Source organism: Canis lupus, chromosome 30 (genome assembly GCF_011100685.1).
Source record: "Canis lupus familiaris isolate Mischka breed German Shepherd chromosome 30, alternate assembly UU_Cfam_GSD_1.0, whole genome shotgun sequence".
Classification (NCBI taxonomy): domain Eukaryota; kingdom Metazoa; phylum Chordata; class Mammalia; order Carnivora; family Canidae; genus Canis; species Canis lupus.
The window spans coordinates 11,678,370-11,693,741 of record NC_049251.1 but is presented as its reverse complement, the minus strand read 5'-3'; the positions used below and the strand labels follow the sequence as shown (position 1 = coordinate 11,693,741).

The window sequence follows — 15,372 nt, the reverse complement described above, 5'->3', positions numbered from 1 at the left end:
AGGGTTTTCAAGCATTACAAACTGAAGTTGCAGTTTGCTCCGGTAACAATAGCATAATGATCATTCTTGTGAAGAGTGGCTCCTGTGTCATAGAAGACCCCAGAGAATTGGAAGGACATCTTAAAAAATTCCAGTGAAATCCACTTATGACATTGAAAGTGGAATTTAGTTTGTGAATCCTGGAATTCATTATTCCAGAGTTTCCCATAAACTGGGAAGAGAAACCAGTGAGATTGGTAAACTATTTCAATACCTCTTTAATAATGCTCTGAATTTATACAACAGTATGACTAATTACTGTGGATGTAAGATATGCAAGGGTTCTTTATTCTCTCCACCATCATTAAGGCAAGGGCAGAAATAGGGATAAAGTTTCTCCATGAAAGTGCTACTAAAGGTGTAAATGTGGGTCATGGTTTTAGCATTATAGAAGGACACCTGCCCTCCTTCATAATCCAGGTATATGCCCACCTTGTTGAGATTGTTAGTCAATTTCAGACTGTAAGAAGGCAAATCCAGAGCCTTTAGGTCAATTTGGTTCCTTAGTCTTAAAAGCCAGAATCCTTGCTCAGGAGTTAGAGGACAGCTGCCCTTCCGAATGATAGATTCTCTGACGACTCCAACTGTCCATTTTGTCTTCTTTGCTACTTCTACTTCCCAGTACCACTTTCCAGATGTGAAGCCCTTTGAGCCGAGCACAGCCACACTTGAGTCAAATCTCTCTGGATCATCAGGCATTACCTGCTTAATGTCACCATGCCACACACTGGTTCGATTTTTGGAGAGCATCAGATTTGGGTGAGCTGTTTTAGGGTCCAGAGTTAATGAAGATAAGCCTAGTAGGAAAAGAAAGCAGGGTATGGGAGAAAAGGGATGACTGCAAATTTCCATAGTAAAAGACACCATTTACATAGACATCAGGACTTTATCTTCACATGCACACATGCTCTTAGACAAGTAATTGCTTACATACTTTTTATTGTTTTATATCTATTTGGCTATATTCGAGACATTTTTAAATTTGTGATAAAAATCTGACTTTATTCTGAAGCAACTTATGCTCCAACAAAGAAAACAATGTAAATAATATTAATTTGTACCAATTAAAGAAAATACAAATGTGGAAGGCATAAAGATTCGGTAAATTTGTCCTTGGAAAACTTTCTAAGGACAATAACTGTGAGACCTATTCAGGATGCACTGGGTAAACAAAAGCAAAAAGGAATGAGTTAAAAAGCAGTAGCTTACACATAGATCAATGGAACAGAATAGAGAACCCAGAAATGAGCCTTCAACTCTATGGTCAACTAATATTCAACAAAGCAGGAAAGACTATCCACTGAAAAAAAGACAGTCTTTTCAATAAATGGTGCTGGGAAATTGGACAGCCACGTGCAGAAGAATGAAACTAGACCATTTTCTTACACCATACACAAAGATAAACTCAAAATGGATGTAAGATCTAAATGTGAGACAAGAATCCATCAACATCCTAGAGGAGAACGCAGGCAACACCCTTTTTGAACTTGGCCACAGCAACTTCTTGCAAGATACATCTATGAAGGCAAGGGACACAAATGCAAAAATGAACTATTGGGACTTAATCAAGATAAAAAGCTTCTGCACAGCAAAAGAAACAGTCAACAAAACTAAAAGACAACCTACAGAATGGGAGAAGATATTTGCAAATGACATATCAGATAAAGGGCTAGTATCCAAGATCTATAAAGAACCTATTAAACTCAACAGCAAAGAAACAAACAATCCAATCATGAAATGGGCAAAAGGCATGAACAGAAATTTCACAGAGGAAGACATAAGACACGGCCAACAAGCACATGAGAAAATGCTCCGCATCCCTTGCCATCAGGGAAACACAAATCAAAACCACAATGCGATACCACCTCACACCAGTGAGAATGGTGAAAATTAACAAGACAGGAAACAACAAATGTTGGAGAGGATGTGGAGAAAGGGGAACCCTCTTGCACTGTTGGTGGGAATGTGAACTGGTACAGCCACTCTGGAAAACTGTGGAGGTTCCTCAAAGAGTTAAAATAGAACTGTCCTATGACCCAGCAACTGCACTGCTGGGGATTTACCCCAAAGATACAGATGCAGTGAAATGCCAAGACATCTGCACCCCAATGTTTATAGCAGCAATGTCCCCAACAGCCAAACTGTGGAAGGAGCCTCAGTGTCCATCGAAAGATGAATGGATAAAGAAGATGTGATCTATAGATACAATGGAATATTCCTCAGCCATTAGAAACAACGAATACCCACCATTTGCTTCAACGTGGTTGGAACTGGAGGGTATTATGCTGAGTGAAGTGAGTCAATCGGAGAAGGACAAAGATTATATGTTCTCATTCATCTGGGGAATATAAAAAATAGTGAAAGGGAATAAAGGGGAAAGGAGAGAAAATGAGTGGGAAATATCGGTGAGTGTGACAGAACATGAGAGACTCCTAACTCTAGGAAACAAACAAGGGGTGGTGGAAAGGGAGGTGGGCAGGGGGTTGGGGTGACTGGTTGATGGGCACTGAGGGGGGCACTTGACAGGATGCGCACTGGGTGTTATGCTATATGTTGGCAAATTGAACTCCAATAAAAAATATACAAAAAAAAAAACACTGTAGCTTATGTGGGAGGGAAGGTAAGGTAAATAGGCTAGAGACAGGTAAGTCTAAGATAACTGGGAGGGTTTAGAGGACAATGGTGAGAAGTTTATATTTGGCTTAAGAGATAATGGGACTTTTGAGATGAGAGTGGTTTATGCCACTGCTAATCAGAAGGTGTGGTTACCAATCTGGGGCAAAATAGTACAGAAATTAAGAGTAAGCTCTTAGGAACTTTATTTTTTTTAAAAGATTTATTTACTTATTTGAGAGAAATAATGGGAAGAGGAAGGGCAGAGGGAGAGGGAGAGAATCTCCATCAGACTCCCCGCTGAGCAAGGAGCCCAACATGGGACTGGATCCTATAACCCTGAGATCATGACCTGAGCTGAAATCAAGAGTCAGACACTTAACCAACTAAGCCACTCCAGTCCCTTGTTCTTAGAAATTTTTACAGCAATCTGACAGTAATTTTATGTCAGTCGATCTAATAATTAAACAACTGGGCTTGTACTTTGAGACACACAGAGAGAGAGGGGCAGAGAGAGACACAGGCAGAGGGAGAAGCAGGCTACATGCAGGGAGCCTGATGTGGGACTCAATCCAGGGACTCCAGGATCACGCCCTGAGCCAAAGGCAGACACTCAACCACTGAGCCACCCAGGTGTCCCTAATTCCACTCTTTTGGGTAACTATGTTGTCTTCCACAAATATATCAGTCCACGACAGGGTAAGATTTTAGAAACTGGTCCTTCATCATGGTTATTTGACAAGCACTGGTTTAGACAAGTAAGTGGGCAGCAGTGTAAAGAATTTCTAAGTGAAGAGATGTTGGAAGCATATCAGCAAGGAGATGACACAAATTTTAGATGTAAGGTAATCAAGCCTCAGCACAAAATTAGATAAAGGAAACTAAAAAACTATGTGTTCACATAAGGGACACAGATACATCTATGTATACATTTGTTGTTAATGGATTTAGCTATCCTTGGAAGTGAGATCAATCCAGTCCAAACTCTCTCTTCCCAGAGAAGCCAGAGTCTTTTTCTATCATCCCAAGGAATTCTCTTCCAACAACAGATTTTGTGGAATCCTGACTTTTTCCATCCAGGCTGAATCTTGCCCCCCTCTGCACCCTCCCACGTATTCCCATTTGCCTTGGGTTTTTGCTCTTTCTGATGTGAGGATTGGAATTGCTTTGGAGGAAGTTTTAGAACCTTTTTAGAACCCCGCTCTGCTATTGTCACCAAGCCTCTCACACCAGCTAACCCAGCCTGCTCTAGCTCCAAAGATTCCCAGAAGTCAGCTTTACCTCCCTCTTTTCTTCTCATACCATATTCAGCCCAAAAGGAAATTCTGTCAGCTCCACCTTTAAAGTATATTCTGAGCCTACTCAGAATTCAGAGACAGTCAACTTCTACAGATACCGCTGGCCTGAAACTATTGCAATAGCTTTTTGACTGTTCTGTTTCCAGTCTTGCCCATCTGCACCCTATTCTGTCATATGAGTGAGATCATCCATTTCTCCTACTCAACGCCCTCTTATGCTTTCCGTCACACCCAAGATAAAATCTGGAGTCCTTACAGAGCAAATGGTACCTACATCGTTTACCTACCTCTGTGGCTTCATCTCCTCACGCACGCCTCCCTTATTTACTTTGATCCAATCATCTTTGCTTTTTGGCTGTTCCTTGAATACACCAAACTCATTCAGACTTTAGGGCCTTTACACTATCTTTCTGTGTCCTCGAACACTCTTTCCCCATATGGTTCACTACTTTACATTATTCCAGCCTTTTTGTTCATGCAAGTTCAGTGAGATGTTAATGATAGAACTTAGGTGGGTATAGCAGTGTTCAGTCTAAAATTCTTTAAATTTCTCTATGTTTGGAAATGTCCATAGTAGAACATAGGGAGGGGGAAGTTAACTTCTCAAAGACTTTTTTTTCTGGCTAATATCTAAACTAGCATGTTCATCTATCACTGCTTGTACCCTTATCCTTCTGTATTTTTTCTCATGAATAATTACTTGCTTGATTTGCTTGACCATGGTTATCATTATGTGAGATTATTTACTGTTTCATTTCCTCCACAAGAATGTAATCTCCGGCGGGGGCGGGGGGGGCTTTATCTGTTTTGTTTCCTCACGTGTCTTCAAAATTTAGAACTGTTCCTAGGTAGTCAGGTAACTATTTGTTAAATGAACTTCAGGGTTCCATTTGAATCTTTGACACCCAACTAATTGCACTGTGCCTCATATTCCTGTTATCCTTGGCCAAAACTCATAATGTAGATCCCTCTAATGATTTATCCTCTAATGTGCTTTTATCCCCCATAATTCTGTTCCTTGCTTCCTCTACCTTCACCCATCTTCCCACTGTTCCCACCCATCCCTTTCCACTCTGCCCTTTAGAACTCTCTCCCTAAATAACTGTCCTGCATCCTCACTTTACAGAATTCTCTCATCATCTCCTTACTTTAACAGAAACCTGACTGGTTCTTTGTCAAAAATATAACTTGAAAAGTTCATGAGACTATTTATTTTCTAAATTCAGAGCCAGAGATCCAAGAACCACCATTGCCACTTCTAGACCCCTAATCTAATCCTTATCCTCATGTAAAAATCACTTTTGAGGCTTTTGTCATTCTATCTCATTACCCCTTATCTCTATATGATGTTACTATGTACAGACTTCCTGATTATACTCTCTGCACTTTGGGTTAACTTTACTCCACTACCCCAACTCCAGCCCATCATCCCAAGTGATTTCACCATTCTTTGGATATAACCATTTTTCCATTCTTGCAGGTTCTTGACTTTACTGCTACTGACTTTTGACTCTATTACATTTCAGCAGTCCATGTTAATGACCACATTCTAGACCTTGTAATCATTGGGAACTGTTCATTCTCTAAAATCTTAAACTCAGATATCCCATTCTCTTATATTTATTTTCTCAATCTCATCTCCCCTACAGCCATTACTTCACTGAACAACTCTAGTCCCTCATTTTTCCCTATTATCCTACTCTGTTTCCTGGCTTTGAATCTTTCCCTGAACCACTTGGCATTGGCAGCTTTACTGCCAATAACCTTATCACCTTTATCTTATATCTGCAGCATCTGCCATGCAACTCACTGACCCTGGTTCTACACAGCTATCAAAATTTACATGCCAATTCCTGACCATTGCAAGAGGACTATCACAAAATTGTACATGTAGATATTACTACAGATTCATTATTTCTACTCTGTGCTTGACCATCAACACTGCCTAGAATTCCTGTATTTCCCAGATCAAACCCTCTCTAGTTCCTCACAACAACAATTTCAGACCTCCAGCTCCCTCCTCAAACCTCTGTTCCATCACTTTCTTACTGCCAGGCAGATGACTTCATCCCCTGCTTCACAGAGAAACCACAGTACATCTTAAAGGAATTCCTCAATTCTTCTCACTCATACTTCAAGTTCCATTTGATAAAATTGTTTGCCTCTACCATTTTATTTCCTCTCTATTTTCAGAGAAAACTGAGGAACATCAATACTTCTCTCTGCTAGAACTCACTCTTCCCTATTTCTACTAGTTATCCCCTGTCTTATACCATTGGTTTCTGCCTTTCTATAGGCTGTTTTCCTTCAGTATGTTTTAAAAAGTCTTTTTTGGGGGTGGCTGGCTGACTCAGTTGGAAGATCATTTGACTCTTGATCTAGAGGTCATGGGTTTGAGCCCCACATTGGGTATAGAGATTACTTGAAATAAATTTAAAAAAAAAACTTCCAAAAGTTCTTTTTTGATTCTGCTGCCACAGTCACATCTTCCCTTCTTAGTGAAGCTTCTCAAGTGAATGATCTGTTCACTTCACTACTGTCTCATTCCAAATCACTCCTGAACGCTTCATAATGTAACTTTTATCTATTCCACATTTTAAAAATTGCCCTTACTGGGAGATAACCACACACACCAATACACTCACAGTCCTAGCAGCCAAACCTTATAACTGGCAGTGCAGAGAGTGCTCTGCCAATCAGTGCATCTGCAGCCCCAGAAGACATCTGGCCTGACTGCAGGCCCCACCCACCAACAAAAGCCTCTCAGGGGACAAGGCAGGGAAAGCACCCTAAAGTTTCATGCAACCACAGCCCTGGCAAAGAGGCTAAAGACAGGCATCTGGTTTGACTTCTGACACTGCTCAACTACAGAAATCATTCACCACAATCAAGTGATATTTATTCCAGGGATGCAAAAGTGTTTCAATATTTGTAAATCAATCAACGTGATACGTCATATTAATAAGAGAAAGATAAAACCATATGATCATCTCAATAGATGCAGAAAAAGCAGTTGACAAAGTACATCCAGTCATGATAAAAACTCAATTAAGTAGGGTCAGGGGGAACATACCTCAACATAATAAAGGCTATATATGAAAAATCCACAACTAACATCATACTCATTGATGAAAAACTGAGAGCTTTTCCTCTAAGATTAGGAGCAAGACAATGATGTCACTCTCACCACTTTTCTTCAGCATAGTACTGGAAGTCCTAGTAAAAATTAATCAGACAAGGAAAAGAAATAAACACATCTAAATTGGTAGGGAAGAAATAAAATTTTCACTATTTGCAGTTGACATGATACTATATATTAAAAAACCTAAAGACTCCACCAAAAAAATTACTAGAGCCAGTAAATGAGTTCAGTTAAGCCTCAGGATATCAAATTAATATACAGAAATCTTTTGCATTTCTATACACTAATAATAAAGTAGCACAAAGAGAAATTAAGAAAACAATCCTATTTACAACTATACCAAAAAGGATGAAGTATTTTTTTTTTCAAAAAGGATGAAGTATTTAGGAATAAACTTAACCAAGGAGTTAAAAGATCTATACTTGATTCTATAAAACATTGATGAAAGAAATGGAAGATGACACAAATGAATGAAAAGATATTCCATGCTCATGGAAGGACCAATATTGTTAAAGTGTCCATCCATACTACAAAAGCAATCTACAGATTTAGTGCAATCCTTATCAAAATACCAACAGCATTTTTCACATATAGAACAAACAATCCTAAAATTTGAATGAACCACAAAAGACCTGGAATAGCCAAAGCAGTCTTGAAAAGGAAGAACAAACCTGGAGGTATCACAGTCCTAGATTTCAAGATCTACTACAAAGCTGTAGTAATCAAAACAGTATGGTACTGGCACAAAACTAGACACATAGATCAATGGAACTGAATATAGAGTCCAGAAATAGACCCACGCATTTGTGGTCATTTAATCTACAACAAAGGAAGCAAGAATCTACAATGGGAAAAATCTCTTCAATAAGTGATGTTGGGAAAACTGGACCACTTTCTCACACCATACACAAAAATAAAATCAAAATGTATTAAAGACCTCAGTGTGAAACTTGATACCATAAATGTCCTAGAAGAAAACAATCAAGAGAAAAGAAAAAAATTTTTCTTTGAAATCAGCTATTTTTTTCTAGATATGTCTCCTCTAGTAAGGGAAATAAAAGAGAAAAGTAAACTATGGGACCACATCCAACTAAAAAGCTTTTGCATAGTGAAAGAAACCATCAACAAAACAAAAAAGCAACCTAGTGAATGGGAGGAGATATTTGCAAATGATATATCTTATAAGGGGTTAATGTCCAAAGTATATAAATAACTTAGACAACAACAGAAAAACAAATAATCCAATTAAAAATGGGCAGAAGACCTGCATAAACATTTTTCCAAAGGAGACATATAGATGGCCAACAGACATGTGAAAAGTTACTCAACATCATTAAGCCTTAGGGAAATGCAAATTAAGACCACCTAATACCTGTCAGAATGGCTAGAATTAATAACATGAGAAATAACAAGTGTTGGAGGATGTGGAGAAAAAGGAACCCTCATGTACTATTGGTGGGAATGCAAATTGGTGCAGCAATTGTAGAAAACAGTATGGAGTTCCCTCAAAAAATTAAAAATAGAATTACCATTTGATCCAGTAATTCCATGACTGGGTATTTATTTGTTTCTTTGTTTTTTATTTGAGAGAGAGAAAGTGAGAGAGCACGAGATGGGGGGGGGAGGGGAAAAGAGAGAGAGAGGGAGAAGCAGACTAACTGCTTAGCAGGGAGCCTAACATGGGGCTCAATCCCAGGACCCCAAGACCGTGACCTGAGCTGAAGGCAGACGTTTCACTGAGCCACTCAGGTGCCCCTCTGCTACTATTTACCCAAATAATATGAAAAGGCTAATTTGAAAAGATACATACACTCCTATGTTTATTGCAGCATTATTTACAATAGCCAAGATGTGGAGCCAAGCAGTGTCTATTAATAGATAAATGGATAAAGAAGAGGTGGTATATATACAATGGAATATTACTCAACCATAAAAAGGAATGAAATCTTGACATTTGTGACAACATGGATGGATCTGGAGGATGTAGTGCTAAGTGAAATAAGTCAGAGAAAAACACGTACCATCTGATTTCACCCGTATGGGGAATTTAAGAAACAAAACAAAAGAGCAAAGAAAAAAACAGAAAAAAGAGACCAAAAAAACCTTTTTTAAGAGACAAAACAAACCCCTCTTTTTAAAAAAAAAAATTTTTTTTATTTTTAAGTAATCTCTACACCCAGCGTGGAGGGCTTGAACTCACAACCCTGAGATCAAGAGTTGCATGCTCCAAAACTGAGCCAGCGAGATGTCTCAAAGTAGACTCCTAAATACAGAAACAGACTGGTGGTTGCCAGAGGGGAGAAGGGTGAGGAGGATGAATGAAATAGATAAAAGGGTTTAAGAGTACACTTCTCTTGATGAGCACTAGAGAAATGTATGGATGGTTGGATCATTTTATTGTACATTTGAAACCAATACAATACACGTTATGTTAATTATACTTGAATAAAAAAAAAATGCCCTTACCACAGTCACCAATTCCTGTTAAAAAAATCTCTTTCTAATCATTTTCTTTTTTCTTTTCTTCCTTTTTTTTTAAAGAGCAAGAGAGATGGTAGGTGGGCAGGTGAAAGGGCAAAGGGAAAGGGAAAGAGAGAATCTTAAGCACCTTCACAACCCTAAGATCATGACCTGAGCCAAAATCAAGAGTCAGATGCTTAACCAACTGAAGCACCCCCCAATCATTTTCAAGTTGATTTTTATGTTTGGCATGAGTGACCACTTCCTCCTTCTTGACACTCTTTTTCCTTAGATTCTATGTCACTTCATTTCTGGTTTTCCTCTTAATCTCTTTTGCAAAAATTCCTCAATCTTTTTGGGTGGCTTCATTGCCCTTTATTTATTTTTATATAAGGTGCTCCCACCTTACCTGTATGTTCTCACTTTTCTTGGGAAATCTCATTTACATCAACAGCTTCAGCCACCCCACTCTATAGTGATTATTCAGCCCTGGCCTCTCTTCTAAGTTCTAATTAGGATAGTTACCCATTTGAATATATTCACTTAGTTTTCCTATAGGTTCTTCAACATAACATGGCCAAAGTTGAACTCACCAACACCCCGCCCCCCAAAAAATCTGTATCTCCTATAGTTCTATCCTTGATAATCACCTTTCTCTATTCCCTACCACCAATTACTGTCCAGTATATCTCAGCTCCTGGAATTCTGTCTCTAGAATCTATCCTTTATTTTCCATCCCCATTCCCATGGCTTTGGCTTAGCTCTTTTTTTTTTTTTTATTTTTTATTTATTTATGATAGTCACAGAGAGAGAGAGGCAGAGACACAGGCAGAGGGAGAAGCAGGCTCCATGCACCGGGAGCCCGACGTGGGATTCGATCCCAGGTCTCCAGGATCACGCCCTGGGCCAAAGGCAGGCGCCAAACCGCTGCGCCACCCAGGGATCCCTGGCTTAACTCTTAATAATTTTTCACCTAAGTGTGCTGGTACAGACTCCACCTTGGTCTTTTAGCCTATCCTTCCTGGAAACAGAAACTATGTTTTTTATTTCTGTATCTATAGAGTCCAACTTAGTACTCAGTACATAGTAGGCCCTCTATAAGAGTGTGTTGAATGAATGAATGAACTTTAGTAATGTTTTATTAATTTATACAAAACTAAAAGAAATACATTAAGATGTTTTAAATTGAATTATTCCCTACACTGGAATTTATAAAACTACATCCAGCAGGCCAAATGTAGCCTGCTGCCTGTTTTGTAAATAAATGTGTATTGAAAACATTAACTGAAAATTGAACAAATTAACAGCCATTCATTTACGTATTGTATATGGTTGCCATTTCAGTGCAATGTAGTTAAGTTTTGTGGAAACATACAACCCACAAAACTAAAATATTTGCTATCTGACCATTTATAGAGAAAGTACCAGCCTCTGCCCTAAAATAATAGTTTCTATTATAAGGCAGGAATGGAGAAAATATGAACCTGAAGAAAAAGCAAAGGCCCAGAAATAAAAAGTATGAAGTATATTTTACTATGATTTGACCACAGTTACATTATTAGAAATAGCCATAGATTAAATGAATTTCTTTTCTTTTCCTTTTTTTTTTTTAAGATTTTATTTACTTATTCATGAGAGACAGAGAGAGAGAGAGAGAGAGGCAGTGACACAGGCAGAGGGAGAAGCAGGCTCCATGCAGGGAGCCCGACATGGGACTCGATCCCAGGTCTCCAGGATCACACCCCAGGCCGAAGGCAGGGGCTGAGCCCACTGAGCCACCCAGGCATCCTGATTAAATTAATTTCATTTGATTTTCTTAGATGTAGACTTAGGCCAAAAATGAAAAATCAGTTTGTGCTTTAAATGATTGCTAGAAGTGAAGTTTGATTTTGCAGGGCAAAGGGTACAAGAAGAAAAACATAATGTGTTCTGAACACTGCTAGAATTTGCAGAGTAGAGTAACACAGAAGAAGGAGCTACACAGAGAATTTCAAATATCTACAAAGGGATTCCCTCGAAGCTGTATCTGAATACTGATGTGCAATTAGGGCCAGTGAAAGAATCTCTAGAAAAGAGTAGGCTGAACGATTTCCAGAGCCCACACAAGCCTGGTAATAGTTTTCAATCCTGCCATCCATAATGAGAAAAATGTCATAATATGTAGAATGTCATGCAGAGTACTCAAAAGGATATTACCTTAGAAAATGGGCTGTTAGCCCTAGATTAGAGGCTGCTCTTGAACTACTCTAGCAAAGCTTAGAAACTTCAACAAAGTTTAAAGTGTCAAAAGGAACAAAGTTATGTCAAATAACTACATGCCAAAGTTAAATCCAGGAAAGCTTAAAGGATTATAACAAAATCCAGCAAACAACAATGTAAAATTGATCATGTTTGTCATTCAATAAAAAATTACCAGCCAGAAGAAACAAATCTTCCATGCAGAAGAATTCCAAATAAATTATGTAGATACTCCACACTCAAGGAAGGGAAGCATAACTCCCCTTAAGTGTGGGCTGTGCATAGTGATTTCCTTCCAAAGTGTAAAGGGGTGGGGAGTAACTTAATAGTGGGGAAACCTGATGAATACTACCTCAGCTAGGACTGGTGGTATGGTAAAAACAAATACCAAAATACTACATTTAAACCCAGGCATATTGATAATAACATTGTCAGTGGTTACAATGCCTCCATTAAAAGAGATTGTCAGAATGGATAAAAAACACAAGGCTTTACATGCTAGCTACATAAAATGCACTTAAAATATAAAAACACTAATAAGTTAAAAATAAGATGATAGAAAAAGATTGACTATGGATGTAGCCATAAAACATGATTACTTTTACAACATAATTAAATCTCGAAAAGCATTATGCTAAGTGAAAAAAGCCAGACACAAAAGATCACAAAACGTATGATTCCATTTATTTGAGAGTTTAGAAAAGACACAACTAAAGTGAAATAAAGAGAATGAAGGAACTGACTGCAAAGGGATATGCAGGAGTTTTGGGGGTGATAGAAACTTTTTATATCTTGATTTAGAGATGTTTACAGAAGTTTAAACATTTGTCAAAACTCATAAAATTGGAAGAGTTAGCAACCAGGAGGGCAGGGCAGAGGGCTTGGGTTTAGCTGTGGGGAAGAAGTGGCCAGTTTAGGACCTCAGGGGACAGATGGGATAGATAGCAGAGTTAGATGAGACTCCAGGGGTTGAGGGACAAGGATAAGGAAGGTTAAAGAGGAAACTAGATCTTGGGGAAACTATGGTGAGGAGAGTTGTGTTGATAGTTCCTGCAGTGACCCAGGGGAGGACAGCCTTTCAGGCCAGGCTGTCACGCCTTCTGGAGAAGGGGAACTGGACCTCTAGGCAGGCACTGCTCCTGCATGGCCCAAGCAAGCACCAGTGCCCTGGTTTGTATGAGAGGAAGAAGGCAGTTAGAAGCCCTAAAAGATGGGATCTTGCCACCCTTGCTGGAGAGGAGGCGGAATTGAGACAGTTGATGCCTGGAGAATGATCAGGAAGGAAGGCAGTGGCATACAGGTCTGCAGGTGGATTGAGAGGGCAGACCTTGAACTTGTCAATGCCAGCAGCCCCCTTTTTTTTCAGAGGGTTACAAACCCACGTGGGGATGAGGCCTGGTCTTGTGGAAACTGAGCTTAGCTTCACGGGTATATATAATTATGGTTCAGCCTGAGACAAGGTCCAGGGCATGCCCAGCCTGGACCAGGTCTGAGTGTGAGGCCAGGCCCCTTGTTGGAGGTGAGGGTGGTCTCAGGAGTGATTGAGGAGGTAAGGTGCCATGTAAGCGGTTATTGGTATGGCTCCTGATGTCTGACAGGCTGGGGCTGCTGAGGCAGGATGTGTGTGTGTCTGTAGACAAAACCAACCCACACTTTATTTCCCAGGTGACAGTGCTCCCCCACTTCAGATTTTTCCTCTAGGTTTGGTGCTAACTTCTATGAGCTCATGCCCCTCCTCCTCCCTTTAACTTTCTTGAAGTTGTCCATTCACTTAAAACATTGCTTCTGGGGGGCAGCCCGGGTGGCTTAGGGGTTTAGCGTTGCCTTCAGCCCAGGGTGTGATCCTGGAGACCCGGGAACCAGCCCCACATCAGGCTCGCAGCGGGGAGCCTGCTTCTCCCTCTGCCTGTGTCTCTGCCTCTCTCTCTCTCTGTGTGTGTCTCTCATAAATAAATAAAATCTTTTTTAAAAATTGTTTCTGGTAACTTGGGAAGCCTGGGAAAGTTGCTGAAGGCCCTGAGAAAATCGGTTGTATGGGTTATCATAGAAGAGGAAAGGCCTTCCCTGCTGATACTCTGGGTGATGTGGGGTGGTGGTGCTTGCCTGCAGAGCGGGCAGGGATTGAATGTATACCTTGGGTGGGCCTGCAGCAATGACCCCAGCTGACAGTTACAGAATGCTTCATGGACTATGGTTTGTTACTGTAGTTTTCATTGTGATCAGATACCAGGAAGAACGGAGCCCCTGACCAGTGTGAGTCATAGCAGTGCAGGAGAAGAGACACTCCAGGAGAGAGCCCACCTAAGTTTATGTCTGCAGACTGAATTTCCAGAGGCTTAGGATATGGAAGTTCTTCAGTGTCCTATTTCCAGGCCTTGCTCAGGAAGCACTGTATTCAGAAGGCCACTTATGGTTTTCAGATGAGCTTATGAGGGGGCAAGCATTAAAAGTCGAAAGCAGATGCATCAGGCCATCAGCAGATGTGTTGCTTTATTGTTTGATCCAGGAGCACCAACCTCCAGGCAGTGTGAATGGCAGCAGGCACCCTTCCTTTTCTGGGGTGGAGGTTTTCAGATGCTACATCTTCTAAATTGAGACTCTGGTAACTCCGGTAATAACTAGTTCTGGGCTATGAATCTTGCTACAAGAAGATTCTTAAGGTTTAGGACATTCTGACATGCTACAATGCAGAGTGATGCCTTCTAGACGAATCCTGCAGATGGAGCCCAGTCCATCTCACCTACCTGCCTGTCTGCCTGCTTGCACTTTGGTTGGAGGAATCAGTGTGATGATCTAACCTGTATTTTGGGAAAGTGTTCACATTTGAAATGCCTTAGGCAATACTTAAATAAAGCATACCAGCAAATTGGAGGGAGGGGTCACTGTGTTTCGCTACAGTCTTGGGTACAAGTTGGTTGTGGCCAAATTCTGTCAGAAAGGGCATGTCTATTCGGGCATTCCGATTGCATTGCAGATAATTAAGTGAAAGGAATGGTTGGGGTACTGTTAGTGATCTTTGATTTTTCGATGTATTTTTAAAAAGATTTTGTGTATTTATTCATGAGAAACACACAGAGAGAGGCAGAGACGAGGCAGAGGGAGAAGCAGGCTCCCTGCAGGCAGCCTAATGTGGGACTCTATCCCAGGTCCGCAGGATCACACCCTGAGCCAAAGACAGATGCTCAACTGCTGAGCCACCCAGGCGTCCCACTTCTATGTATTTTTTAAAAATATGAATTTTGCATGATTTAATTTCAAAGTAGCAATCTTCAAATGGGAGGACCCTGAGGTGTGAAGGTTGGGGGTGGAGCACACCTTGGCATTGGTACTGGGAGGGGTGGGGGTGAGGAAAGGGAGAAAGTTGAGTTGGTTAGGTACATGTTGCAGAGGTTGAGGGTGGTAGAGAATTGGGTTAAAGGGAATTCTGGCACAAAAGCAAGTACAGCTCTAGAGCATGTAATATATATACAACTGGGCAATGGGCAAAGAAAATACTAGTTAAATTGTCTCTTGGAAGCATAAAAATTGGTTAGAAACTTAAAAGTCCTTTAGAAATCTAAATGCAGGGAAAGAAGCAAAACA

General features: G+C 40.2%; 1 protein-coding gene and 1 long non-coding RNA gene across 5 annotated transcripts in view; one reads left to right on the top strand and one right to left on the bottom strand.

The window, feature by feature from the left end:
• LOC111093295 overlaps positions 1-15,372 on the top strand; it is a 56,998-nt gene that overhangs the window by 5,941 nt on the left and 35,685 nt on the right. The gene's annotated exons all lie outside the window — the stretch shown is intronic.
• TRIM69 (tripartite motif containing 69) overlaps positions 240-15,372 on the bottom strand; it is a 44,277-nt gene continuing 29,144 nt past the window's right edge. For 3 of the 4 annotated variants that reach the window (XM_038580292.1, XM_038580290.1, XM_038580291.1), the window contains one exon: positions 279-836. In XM_038580292.1, the coding sequence (XP_038436220.1) occupies positions 295-836 (542 nt within the window). In that variant the 3' untranslated portion in view covers positions 279-294. Of the gene's footprint in view, positions 837-15,372 lie in introns of all 4 variants that reach the window. The other variant, XM_038580289.1, reaches the window with a different exon arrangement.